Below are 13,671 nucleotides of genomic sequence, written 5' to 3' on the forward strand. Positions count from 1 at the left end.
TAAGAGGGGATTAGTTGAATTCATGGCAGAAAAGGCTATCAGCAGCTGCTGGTCATGGCAGCACTATGCCACCTCCAGGATCAGAGGCAGGCAGCATGTGCCTCTGGATGTGGCACTGGGGAAAGAACAGCAGGAGGGCTATGGTGTTCATGTGGGCTTTTTGAGGGCTTCTGGCTGGGCAATGTGGGAAACAGGATGCTGAAGCAACTAGGCTTTTGGTCCAATCCAGCAGGGCTCCTATTGTGTTATGCTTGAGACGGAGAGCTGAGTCAGCATTCAGTTCACTGGTACAAACACCTGTGATTTGAGTTGCAAGGCAAGAAGGAAGCTAGGCTGACTATGTTCCTTATACAAAACAAAAAAATTCCTTCCAGTAGCACCTTAAAGACCAACTAAGTTAGTTCTTGGTATGAGCTTTCATGTGCATGCACACTTCTTCAGATACACTGTGCATCTGAAGAAGTGTGCATGCACACGAAAGCTCATACCAAGAACTAACTTAGTTGGTCTTTAAGGTGCTACTGGAAGGAATTTTTTTGTTTTGACTATGGCAGACCAACACGGCTACCTATCTGTAACTGGAACTATGTTCCTTATACTTACACTATGTTTGTCTGCACTCTAAATCTACTATGGTTCTCTCCCTCCAGGGGGCACAATTTGATGTCTGTAATGTGCCAAACATGGGACATATCTGCTCTCTAATTCTAAACTACTGAAACTCAAAGAAAATACAATAATACACACACACTGCCAGAAGGTCTCTCTTGAACTGTCCTCATATTAAATAGTTCAGTGGCTTTTGAGAGAAGTTTTTAAAGCATCAGGGAGGCTTGGGCAGAGGTTCTGCAAATCTGCCTGATCCTAGGTCTTATCTGTAGGACCTGACACAAATTATGCATTTAATGAAAAGAGCCAGGCCTGTGCAACAGGTGTAACGCCTAAGTATCAAATCCATGGCTTGAGTTACTCTGTGCCTGACTTCATCCACCAAACTGCCCCTTATGACTGAAATGAGATCTGTAATGTGGCAGAACGGAGGCTACGCCTTCGTGACGCTTTCAGATACAAAAGTTCACATTCAAAAAGAACTGATATATCGTCCATGTTTCTTCTTATCTTCAAATTTTAAAAGTTTGATTTCTGCTTAGTGCAAAGGGGACTTAGTCATTCCATGGCAATCTTGTTTCTACTCCCAACAAAGCCCATACCTTAAGCTGCTGCAACTGCTGGTTATCTGGCCTCGCGTGTCATATCCAACAACAAAACCACGTTGCTTGAAGTCTGGAAACGATTTCTCAAGGTATTTGTACATCCCCTGCAGCAAAGTAAACAGAGAAGTCCCATGCATAAAGCCTCCTATTTGATTAGGTTTTCAGACCTTCCCTATTCCCCTGGCACAGGGAAGTTGTAATAAAGAATTCTCTGTCCCAATTATGTAATCTGAATTTGTCATGGTGGACAAATTATATTATCAATTAGAGTTGTTTCCTTCTTTATTGAGCAATCTCAGGAGAAGCTATAGTACAATGTTTTCTCATTTGTAACTTCACATCAGTCCTGCCACGTTGGCTACACCAAGTTAATTACCCAAAGCCTCCTAGTTGGGGAGCAGGTGGAACATCTGAACCTTGGCCAACCATAGTCTCAAATCGGGCACTGATGACTGCCATCAGCAAGGCAAGAGAAACAAAAGGAAATCCATAAATTTGACTTTAATTCACCCTTACCAACTGTCTCCAGTGCTATTCAATGAAAAGGTTCCCTCCATAGTAAGCCAGGTATGAGGAATCTTTCTGGCCCAGAAAGCCAAATCTTTAGCTTCCCCCAATCCATGGGCCAACTCTGACAGATGGGTAAGGCCATCCACCTATCAATCATCTGATGTCGCAATTATGCCAGGCGACTGAAAGATGGGTGGTACCATGGGGGTTCTCTAAAGGCGACCCACGGGGAAAGGGTCTGCTTCACTAGCAAAGCAGCAGCCAAGCAGGACTGAACTCCACACATCAACTGACATCACCCAGTGATGTAAACAGATGGTCAGGAGGGTGTGGTTTGGGGAAAATAACCTTATGGGACAACCTTGGCAGCAGGTCAAGACTGGCCCACAGGCTGGAGGTTCCCCACCCCTGTTAGCAAACCTTCACAATGAATGGTACAGTGGTACCTCGTGTTACAGAGGCTTCAGGTTACAGACTCCACTAACCCAGAAACAGTACCTCGTGTTAAGAACTTTGCTTCAGGATGAGAAAGGAAATCGCTCAGCGGCGGCAGCGGGAGGCCCCATTAGCTAACGTGGTACCTCAGGTTAAGAACAGTTTCAGGTTAAGAACGGACCTCCAGAACAAATTAAGTTCTTAACCCAGGGTACCACTGTATTTACTCAACAGTAAAGCAAATTATTCTTCACATAATAATGGCTATTACTTATTCATACAGTCTCCAGCAAACATGGCATCTGCAGTTGTAGAACACTGTGGCCCAATTCAAACCACCATAGCTCAGTTTATTTAGCTAATATGAACAAATATTGTGTCTATACTCATAGACCCTTTCCCACTCAGGGAAAATATTTAAAATATGGTTACCAGGCTTGGAATAGGCCAGGATAGTGAGCCATCTTCAACCCATGTTTTAAGAACCAGCCTTTTCCCAAAGTTGGTAACCATGGTGGCCCTGTTTAGACATTAACAGGAAATTATGGTTAACTGAAGACTTCCTGGTTTATTATAGCACTGTGAGAATTGGTGTGATCATTTATTTATTTCTAAGCAGTGTACAAATTGACATTAAAAACACTACCATACGGAAATCCATTGGTTTTTTGCATGAGGATGACATGCATGGGCAAACGGATCATGCTCATCCAGCTTATTCAGCTGTGGTATGAACATCCAATGGTCTTCCCAGTAGTGATGTATGGAAGTGAGAGCTGGACCATAAAGAAGGCTGATCGCCGAAGAATTGATGCTTTTGAATTATGGTGCTGGAGAAGACTCTTGAGAGTCCCATGGACTGCAAGAAGATCAAATGCATCCATTCTTAAGGAAATCAGCCCTGAGTGCTCACTGGAAGGACAGATCGTGAAGCTGAGGCTCCAGTACTTTGGCCACCTCATGAGAAGAGAAGACTCCCTGGAGAAGACACTGATGCTGGGAAAGATGGAGGGCACAAGGAGAAGGGGGCGACAGAGGACAAGATGGTTGGATAGTGTTTTCGAGGTTACCAGCATGAGTTTGACCAAACTGCGGGAGGCAGTGGAAGACAGGAGTGCCTGGCGTGCTCTGGTCCATGGGGTCACGAAGAGTCGGACACGACTAAACGACTAAACAACAACAACAACAACAACAACAACAACATGAACATCCAAACTAGACCTCTGCCATGGACTCTCCAAGGAGTCCCTAGGACTTGGCATCAGAAATTATGCTTAGTGCAAAATGCAACTGATGCCAGCCCCAGCATGTTTTGTAGCAGTCTGCACTTGAGGTCTCTGATTAAGAAGATGGTTCCACAGGGTAGCAAGCAACACCTCGCCCTTTCCAAATGCAATGCCACAGTTTGTAATTTTACTTGGTCTGGGAGAACTTTTAGTACCAATTTCACTTTCAGAATGGTTGAAATAATGGAGCTGCTCATATCGAAAAGCCCTTTTTCTTCAGCTTCCCGCAAATCCAGCATGGTTGTGGCTCAGATTGTGTACCACATAGGACACCTCTTCTCTTGATTCAGCACAAAGCCAACATAGAGAGAGGCTCAAAACCTGAATGCTGATTAAGCTCCTGGCACTTCAGCCACGGCCAGCAGAAATCTCAGTCATGAGATTGCTGACCAGCTAGTTAGCATGCTTATCTGAGGCTCAGTATGACTGCACTGCAAAGCCTTTCCCCCATCATGCTGACTTTGATAGAGATTTAGCTGGGACACCATGAAGGGCTTGGGGGTCTGCAAATTCATGCAAGGAGAACGGTGGACATAGTTTCATACTGCCTCTTTCCCCCACAAAAGCGTAAGAACAGGGAGCTCCAGAATCTGAGCTGTAAGGTGCCAAAGGTGGCCAACTCCCCATTCCCATGCCAGCCTGCCAGATGCAACCCAGGCGGGTGTGTGCCAAAAGAGGAGAGCAGCTGCACCACAGTAAGCGCTTGATTAGCAAATAGTTCCAAATGGTATTAGCAAGCCAGCCAGGATACGATACAGGAGGGCATATGCAACCCAAGGCCATTAACCAGTCTGTCCTAAGGGGAATAATCTTCCCAATCTAAATATTTCATTTCATTTCACTTTTAATTTGTATACCGCCTTTCTACATTACTACCTTCTACATTACTATACACAAGTTGGTTTACAAGCTGAAGAAACAACAAAATAGACAACAAAGATGGTTTTATAACACTCTGATCCAATACAAAAAAGTAATAATAAAAACATAACTTTAAAATAAACAACTTATATCAAATAGTTATATTCAATTATCTAAGGTATACCTGTACAGTGGTACCTCGGGTTAAGTACTTACCGTATTTTTCGCTCTATAGGACGCACCGGACCATAGGACGCACCTTGTTTTAGAGGGGGAGAACAAGAAAAAAAATTCTCCCCCTCTCTGCTCAGCGCCCCTTCAGCGAAGCGGCAGGAGAAACGGAGCCCCTTCCATTTCTCCTCCCGCTTCACTGAAGGGGTGCTGCGCAGCTCTCCCTCTCTGCTGAAGCCGGGAGAGCAAGACTCTCCTGGCTTCAGCAAAAGGAACCTGAAGCCTCCGGAACACAGCGGGAACGCGTGCTGTGCTCCGAAGGCTTCAGGCGGTTATCCCTGAAGCCCGGAGAGCAAGAGGGAAGGGTGCGCACCGACCCCTCTTGCTCTCCAGGCTTCAGCGAAAGCAACGCATAGCCTCCGGAGGCGGAGGGAGCGCTCCCTCTGCGCTTCGGAGGCTTCGCGTTGCTATCGCTGAAGCCAAGGAGCCTGCATTCGTTCCATAGGACGCACACACATTTCCCCTTAATTTTTGGAGGGGGGAAAAGTGCGTCCCATAGAGTGAAAAATATGGTAATTCGTTCCAGAGGTCCGTTCTTAACCTGAAACTGTTCTTAACCTGAAGCACCACTTTAGCTAACGGGGCCTGCTGCTGCTGCTGTGCTATCAGAGCACGATTTCTGTTCTCATCCTGAAGCAAAGTTCTTAACCCGAGGTACTATTTCTGGTTTAGCGGAGTCTGTAACCTGAAGCGTATGTAACCTGAAGCGTATGTAACCCTAGGTACCACTGTATTTGGCATGGCAAAGCTGGACCAGCCCTGTACTTATTTATTTTCTAGTCAATGCAAAATGCAAAAGTTTAGTCAAAACCTGCAATGTAGCTGGCAGCCTCCCAAAATGATTTCCCAGTCTTAGCCTTCACCAAAATGCAAATATAAACCTGAAACAAAGGGCTTGAAGAAGACAAACAAGGATTTTCAAGAACTCCTGAAGTTCAGGGGAACTTGCCTTAACCCACTTGTCAAAGAATGCTGTCTTATGCAACAAGAAATCATTACCGAAGAAAATAACCACCAGTAAGGGAGATAACCTGCAAAGCTAGCACAACAGTGTTCGCAGAGACTTCCTGGTATCTGAACTGAAGTCTTCTGCCAAGAATGCTTATTATTACTTAGCAGCCAATCCAAAGTTCCTCGTGCTTCCAGCAGACCAAAACACAAAGCCGGCACGTGCTCTTCAGGCTGTCACAGCATGAACACTTTCAAAGTGAACAAAACAGAGAGGTCAGAAAGTACAAAGCTGTGTTTGCTTCCTCAGCAGTTGAGCAAGGCCCATGAGCACGTTTAGTTCCTTAAAGCCTGCCCTATAGTAAAAGTGCTTTGGTACTCCTCATATGCACATATTAATTCGGTAATCATTTATAGTTGAAGGCTTTCAGCTTGTCAGCCGCTCATGTTCAGCAAAGGGATTTACATCGACCATATGCACAGGGGAAGCTCAAATTTATATAGCAAGGTAGCTGACTTTGGTGTGAAACAGCTCTCTTCTGGAGCTTCTGAAATTTCAGCAAAGCCAACATAAACCCCCAAAAGAGGAGCCACACTGATGTGTTGTTCAGCTCCTTGGGCACAGCTTTGCACAACTGGGTTCCTGCTTAGGGAGGCAGCAATTTGTTTCCTCTGAATATACAGTGATACCTCAGGATGCGAACGGGATTTGGAGCCCCGTTCGCATCCTGAATGGAACGTAAGATGCGACAGCACGTCTGTGCATGTCGTTTTTCACTGCTTCTGCGCATGCGTGTGACGTCATTTTGAGCGTCTGCGCATGCGTGAGCGGCGAAACCCAGAAGTAACGCGCTCTGTTACTTCCGGGTTGCCGCGGAGTGCAACCCAAAAATGCTCAACCTGAAGCACATTCAACCACAGACACTGAAGATTTTTTAAAATGTAATGAATAAAAAATTTTTAAAACCGTAAGGCGGCAGTTCAGGGAGGCATTTGACTGCTCCACCCGGTCTTTTTAACTGCACAATAACCCTGTGAGGTAGATTAAGTTGAGAGCTAGAGACTGGCCTTACCTAACTGCTCTTAACAGACAGACAAATTTGTTCCCCTGAATTCCCTGTGCAGACTCAATTAGACAAAGCTTTTGTTCACCCTCCATTGTCCAGAGGTCTGCTCCCTCAAAGACTCTGCCCTTTCTCCCTTGCTACCCTGTTTGCTCAGAACTCCTTCCCAGAACACCAATATGATGCCATCTCTCTTCCTTGCTATCCCTCAAGGCCCACCTTTACCATGAAGGTTTCGTTATAACCTGCTATTTCCTTGCAGGTTATTTTGTTTTGGTTTTGTTTTGTTGTTGTTTTAAAATTCCTTTGAATTTTTTGTAAGTGGGGGGGTGGGGGTGGGATGGATGTTTACTGGGCCTGGGAATCTGTTTGATTTCATGTTTTTGTAATTTTTACTGTTTTTTGTTTGTATTGTTTTATTGGTTGTTTTTTTTAAGGTGTTATCTTGTTCTTAAGGGGAGGGGTCAGGGCTGCCGGGGAGTGGGTCCCAGCCAACAAAATGGCTGGGGCATGTTCCACAGGGGAGGATGCACTGGAACAACCGATCTCAGTGATCATGGGTAGGAGGAGGAGTTACGCTAAGACCAGACCATGTCATTACAGAGGAGGCAGGTTTAGTCGTTGTCTGAGGACTATCCCTGCCTCCGGGTCTGGTCCTGACCGGACGGATACTAGAATCAGCAAGGGATACCCACATGACCTGAAGGTGCTGCTGTGCAATGCCAGGTCAATGATTCATAAGACCACTGCCATCCATGACTTGATCATGGATGGAGGACTTGACCTGGCATGTGTGACAGAGACTTGGTTGGATGAAGCAGATGGGCCTGTCCTTGCCGCTGCTTGTCCACCAGGTTTCTCTTACGCACAGCAACCCAGGTCATGTGGGCGGGGAGGGGGGGTTGCAGTGATTTTTAGGAAGTCATTAGTTTGCACCAGGCGTCCTATTGGGAAGACCCAGTTTTCCGAGTGCATGTTCTGGAAGTTGGGCAATAGGGGCAGTACAGGATTCCTACTGGTGTACCGACCTCCCCGCTGCACCAAGGATTCCCTGCCCGAGCTGCTTCAGGTCGTGGCGGATGTCCTCCTGGAGACACCTAGCTTGGTTGTCCTAGGGGATTTTAACATCCATGCCGACACGACCTTACAAGGGGCTGCTCGGGACTTCGTGGAAAGCATGGCCTCCATGGGGCTGTCCCTGAATAAGTCTGGCCCAACCCATAGCCGCGGACATGCCTTGGACCTGGTGTTTACCTCTATGGATGTTGGTGATCTGACACTAAGTAAAAGCGAAACGAAAGAAGTGCCATGGTCAGATCACTTCCTGGTGCAACTGGACTTCTCTGCGACCCATCCCCTCTGCAGGGAGGTGGGACCAATTCGGATGGTCCGCCCCCGCCACTTAATGGATCCAAATGGTTTCCAGAGAGTGGTAGGGGATGCTTTATCCCATGTTGATGGCCTTTCAGCCGATTCCCTGGTGGCCCGCTGGAATGCGGAGTTAACCAGGGCTATTGACTGTTTGGCTCCAAAGCGCCCTCTCCGATTGCATGGAGCCCGGAGAGCCCCGTGGTTCTCCACGGATCTGAGGGCAATGAAACAATCGTTGAGACGGCTAGAGCGCCGGTGGCGGATAACCCATTCCGAATCTGACCGGACACAGGTTAGAGCTCAACGTCGAGCCTACCAAGTGGCGATAGCGACGGCGAAGAAGACCTTCTTCGCCGCCTCTATTGCATCTGCAGAAAACAGCAGCAGGAGACTTTTTCAGGTGGTTCACAATTTAGCGGAACCACCTGCGACATCTGGGCCCAGTATGGGCCACATGATCTCCTGCAATGATTTTGCAAAGTTTTTTGCAGATAAAATCGCTCAGATTTGGGAAGAAGTAGACTCCACCGTGGGAGCAGAGCCAGGGCGGGAGAGTGCTAGAGTCCTGTCTAGTCAAGTTGTGTGGGATCAATTCCAACCTGTTACCTCCGAGGATGTGGACAGGCTGCTTGGACGAGTGAAGCCAACCACCTGCCTCCTGGATCCTTGCCCATCCTGGCTTATAAAAGCTAGCCGGGAAGGACTGGGCGACGGGCTTCGTGGAGTGGTGAATGCTTCCCTCCGTGAGGGAGCCTTCCCAGACCCGCTGAAAGAGGCGGTTATTAAACCGCTTCTTAAAAAACCATCTTTAGATGCGGCCACGATGGCCAATTATCGCCCAGTCTCAAATCTTCCATTCTTGGGCAAGGTGATTGAGCGAGTGGTTGCTGAACAACTCCAGGCACGCCTGGAAGAAGCGGACCATTTGGATCCCTTCCAGTCGGGATTCAGGCCTCATCATGGGACTGAAACTGCCTTGGTCGCACTGGTTGATGATCTCCGGCGGGCTAGGGACAAAGGTGAGAGCTGTTTCCTAGTTCTGCTGGATCTCTCAGCGGCGTTTGATACCATCGACCATAACATCCTTCTGAACCGTCTTGAGGGGCTGGGAGCTGGGGGCACTGTCATACAGTGGTTCCGCTCCTTCCTCCTGGGCCGTGTTCAGAAAGTGGTGGTGGGGGATGAGTGTTCAGACCCCTGGGCCCTCACTTGTGGGGTGCCTCAGGGCTCTGTCCTCTCCCCCATGCTTTTCAACATTTACATGCAGCCACTGGGAGAGATCATCAGGAGGTTTGGGCTGGGTGTTCATCAGTATGCGGATGATACCCAGCTCTACCTCTCTTTTAAATCAGAACCAGTGAAGGCAGTGAAGGTCCTATGTGAGTGCCTGGAGGCGGTTGGAGGATGGATGGCGGCTAACAGATTGAGGTTGAATCCCGACAAGACAGAAGTACTGTTTTTGGGGGACAGGAGGCGGGCGGGTGTGGAGGATTCCCTGGTCCTGAATGGGGTAACTGTGCCCCTGAAGGACCAGGTGCGCAGCCTGGGAGTCATTTTGGACTCACAGCTGTCCATGGAGGCACAGGTCAAATCTGTATCCAGGGCAGCTGTTTACCAGCTCCATCTGGTACGTAGGCTGAGACCCTATCTGCCTGCGGACTGTCTCGCCAGAGTGGTACATGCTCTGGTTATCTCCCGCTTGGACTACTGCAATGCGCTCTACGTGGGGCTACCTTTGAAGGTGACCCGGAAACTACAACTAATCCAGAATGCGGCAGCTAGACTGGTGACTGGGTGCGGCCGCCGAGACCATATAACACCGGTCTTGAAAGACCTACATTGGCTCCCAGTAAGTTTCCGAGCACAATTCAAAGTGTTGGTGTTGACCTTTAAAGCCCTAAACGGCCTTGGTCCAGTATACCTGAAGGAGCGTCTCCACCCCCATCGTTCTGCCCGGACACTGAGGTCCAGCTCCGAGGGCCTTCTGGCGGTTCCCTCACTACGAGAGGTCAAGTTACAGGGAACCAGGCAGAGGGCCTTCTCGGTAGTGGCGCCCGTCCTGTGGAACGCCCTCCCATCAGATGTCAAAGTGATAAACAACTACCTGACATTCAGAAGACATCTGAAGGCAGCCCTGTTCAGGGAAGTTTTTAATATGTGACATTTTAGTGTATTTTTTATCTTTGTTGGAAGCCGCCCAGAGTGGCTGGGGAAACCCAGCCAGATGGGCGGGGTACAAATAATAAATTATTATTATTATTATTATTATTGCCCTACTGTAACTCCTTCTGCAACTATACCTTGGCATGTGCCAGTGCCACTGAAACAGCTGTACACGGGGCTCCACGTGCCTCCACTCCCTGCACTGTTGTTTCTGTTGTGCTGTATTAGATTGCAAGCTCCTCGGGGCAGGGATCTGCCCTCTTGTGCACACAGGTGACAATAAATAACAGTAATTTTTGATTTCCTCTACTAATTGACTCCACGGCGTCTGTACTCTATGGGGCAACTACCGCACACCAGAAGGGCTCAGGACTGGAAAGTGAAATGTGTGTATTTGTAAAACACAAATTTTTGTATTTGCAAGTTACTCGGAGAAGAAGAGGGACAGACAGTAGCATATAGATTTCCTGCCTGCACACTGTTGCCTGGAACTCACCTGTGTTGACTGGATCACAGTAAGATCATTGATGTAGCAAAAGCCGGCCCCCATAGCAGAGCGGAGCCCGGCAGTTCCAAAGGTAAGCCGATGACATAAACGGTCCCGCAGCTCCTTATTCTTCCCATTTCGTAGCAAGTTTTCAATTTGCTCTTTCGTTTTCGGATTCTGCAAATAAAACACACAATAGGGTTATGTTTTACAAACACAAAACTCAGAACTGGACGGCATTTATGCTGCATGAAATCATGTACCATAGATTCCGGCGTAGTAGGCGACTGGGCGTATTAGACAACCACCCAAATTGGCAGCTGCAATTTCGGGGTTCGTCTTATAAGCCCAGTCTTATACGCTGGGCGGCAGCAGCAGGCGGTGGGCTCCGCTCCGGGCAGCTTCGGAGCCGCCACCGCAGCAGTGGGCGGCGGGCTCCGCTCCACGCCGGGTGGCTTTCTCCCAGTGCGGAGCCTGCAACCCATACCTGGCGTACAAGATGACTCCCGACTTTTTAACCTCTTTTCCGGGATTAAAAAGTTGTCTTATACGTCGGAATCTACGGTATGTTTGGGTTATATCTGAGGACTAAGTCTCACAGCCTTTTCAGCACATAAAAGTCACAATTGTAACGTCAGAATCTGCAGTAGCACACCAAAGCAAGGCCAAGTACAGAGCACGTGCCCTGCTGCCTTGTCACAACCTGACATGGTTACACACCAACATGAGCCCAGGGTGGGTGGGTGGGTGGGTGTGCGCGCGCGAGCGAGCGCAGAATCTCTGTTGCTGTGGACAGGGAGAGGTTTGGGTGAATCAACCCTAACTGTTTTTCATCTGATTATGTATTTACCCCTCTAGGGAGGTGAGTAAATGTGGCCCAAGTACCCCAAACCAAGCTGATGTCAGTAGATAGCATCTTAATAAACCTCATGGCTGACTGCAAAGTCCGAACACTAGGATATAAGGTGGTCAAGGGCATTAACAGATCATACAGATCATAGCATGCAGGACCCACTCCCTTCAAAACAAAACAAAGCAGATAGACTTGTGTAAATTGTGCCAAGAAACATTTTCAAGCCAGAGAACATGTAGCATAATTAGGTACACTGCCCAGTTAGTCAGTATGGAACACAAGGCAACAAAACAGCCACTTGTCAATAAAATATCATTAAAAACAGAGAATCAAATAAAATACAATAAGCAGCAGCGATAGTATCTGTAGCAACCCGCCCCCAATAATTACTACATGGTGCAGGATGACGATCTAGTTCACAGCTTTCCAAACCAAAGGGTTGTTGTGAAATAAAAAGAAGAGGAGGGGAAGTGTGTATGCCAACTTGAGCTCTTTGGAGAAAATGTGTGATATAAATAATAATAATAATAATAATAATAATAATAATAATAATAATAATAATATGTCTTCATTTAACCGATTCCAGTTCCCCCCACCTTTTCAATGTCTATTTCCCATTCAGGTGTCCCCAGGGCACACGTATGAAGCACCAGCAACTCATTCCAGTCATATTCACTAAATGCTAAGAACAAGACAAAACCTGTTCTGAGGTTAGGGGGAAATTCCAAGGTGATTTGTGGGAGCCTTGTACATATGCAAAGATTTGTTCCGCCAGACTCTCTGAAGTGGATATGTAATCACAGCAACCTTTGCTAGTTATTGCTTTCGTGCTTCAGCCAGAACTTGGAGCTGGCTGGCTGACAGCACGGAATGATCTTAACTGCAATTTGTACTACATAATAAAACCAAACTACTTTTGATAACGTAGAGTCGCTCAACAATATGCAGGTCTCTGAAGCCATTCTCCACAGTGAGCAGAGTAAACAGGACTCCTCAGCAGGGGTTTAAAAAAGGCAATGGAATCTGAAGTCTCAAGGGTGAGTGAGCAACAGTGACATTTACCACAAAGAGGTCAGCCAGCTTCTAGGTCCAGCAACTGCAAGGCACCAATCAGCTTTTGAAGACAGAATAATATTTATTTCAGAATGAGGAAAACACCCATGGTGCAGTTTTAATGTTATTCGGTCTCCAGATCTAGCATTGCAAGCAGTTCGACAGAAGAAAGTCCTGAGAGTCACAGGGGGAAACTTAAAAAAAGTTTCATTTCCTGTTGAAACCAAAGCAACTATGCAGCACCATGGAAATGAGTATCAACAAACGGTTCTTCGTGTCTGTTTTTTAATTATTCTTCATCTGAAGATATCAAGGCGGTTTACAATATAATGACAAAAATACACACTGTAATAACAACCTGCCACTAGTTAAAGAGTTTAATAGAATGCAAAAAAATAAAAAATCTATACGAAGAATCAAAGTGTTCAAAGTGTTGGTGCTGACCTTTAAAGCCCTAGACGGCCTCAGTCCAGTATACCTGAAGGAGCGTCTCCACCCCCATCGTTCTGCCCGGACACTGAGGTCCAGCGCCGAGGGCCTTCTGGAGTTTCCCTCGCTGCGAGAAACCAAGTTATAGGGAACGAGGCAGAGGGCCTTCTCGGTGGTGGCACCCGCCCTGTGGAACGCCCTCCCATCAGATGTCAAAGAGAAAAATAACTACCAAACTTTTAGAAGACATCTAAAGGCAGCCCTGTTTAGGGAAGCTTTTAATGTTTAATAGGTTATTATATTTTAGTGTTTTGTTGGAAGTCACCCAGAGTGGCTGGGGAACCCAGCCAGATGGGCGGGGTATAAATAAATTATTATTATTATTATTATTATTATTATTATTATTATTATTATTACCAACATCCAGATCACACACCCATATTCTGGAACACGAGCATTTGGTGGGTGGTGGAGCAGATGCACTGACTGCTTTAGTCCTCACCCACTTCATTTAGTCCTCACCCACTACTGCCAGCTTTATAACCCAAGTTCCCCTGATTCAAAACTATTTCTATCAGTCTCCATGAATTTATCGACAGATGCTCTATGCCACTGGCACCTGGCGGCCAGCTTTTGCAGGGCTTCAAGCCAATGACTTGGCTCTGATCAGGGTTGTAGGCAATCTGCCATTCTACAGCTGCATCATGCAGGGACTGGAATTTTATTAATAAATAAATCAGTAACAAATGCAGCTGACTCCATGGCA

The 13,671-nt window shown here is 47.0% G+C and overlaps 1 protein-coding gene across 1 annotated transcript in view; it reads right to left on the reverse strand.

The window, feature by feature from the left end:
- PGM2L1 (phosphoglucomutase 2 like 1) overlaps positions 1-13,671 on the reverse strand; it is a 45,065-nt gene that overhangs the window by 20,726 nt on the left and 10,668 nt on the right. The window contains exons 2-3 of the mRNA XM_028725816.2: positions 10,580-10,747; positions 1,212-1,318 (exon numbers count right to left, since the gene is read on the reverse strand). Coding sequence (XP_028581649.2) covers positions 1,212-1,318; positions 10,580-10,747 — 275 coding nt within the window. The remainder of the gene's footprint in view (positions 1-1,211; positions 1,319-10,579; positions 10,748-13,671) is intronic.

Source organism: Podarcis muralis, chromosome 4 (assembly GCF_964188315.1).
Source record: "Podarcis muralis chromosome 4, rPodMur119.hap1.1, whole genome shotgun sequence".
Lineage (NCBI taxonomy): Eukaryota > Metazoa > Chordata > Lepidosauria > Squamata > Lacertidae > Podarcis > Podarcis muralis.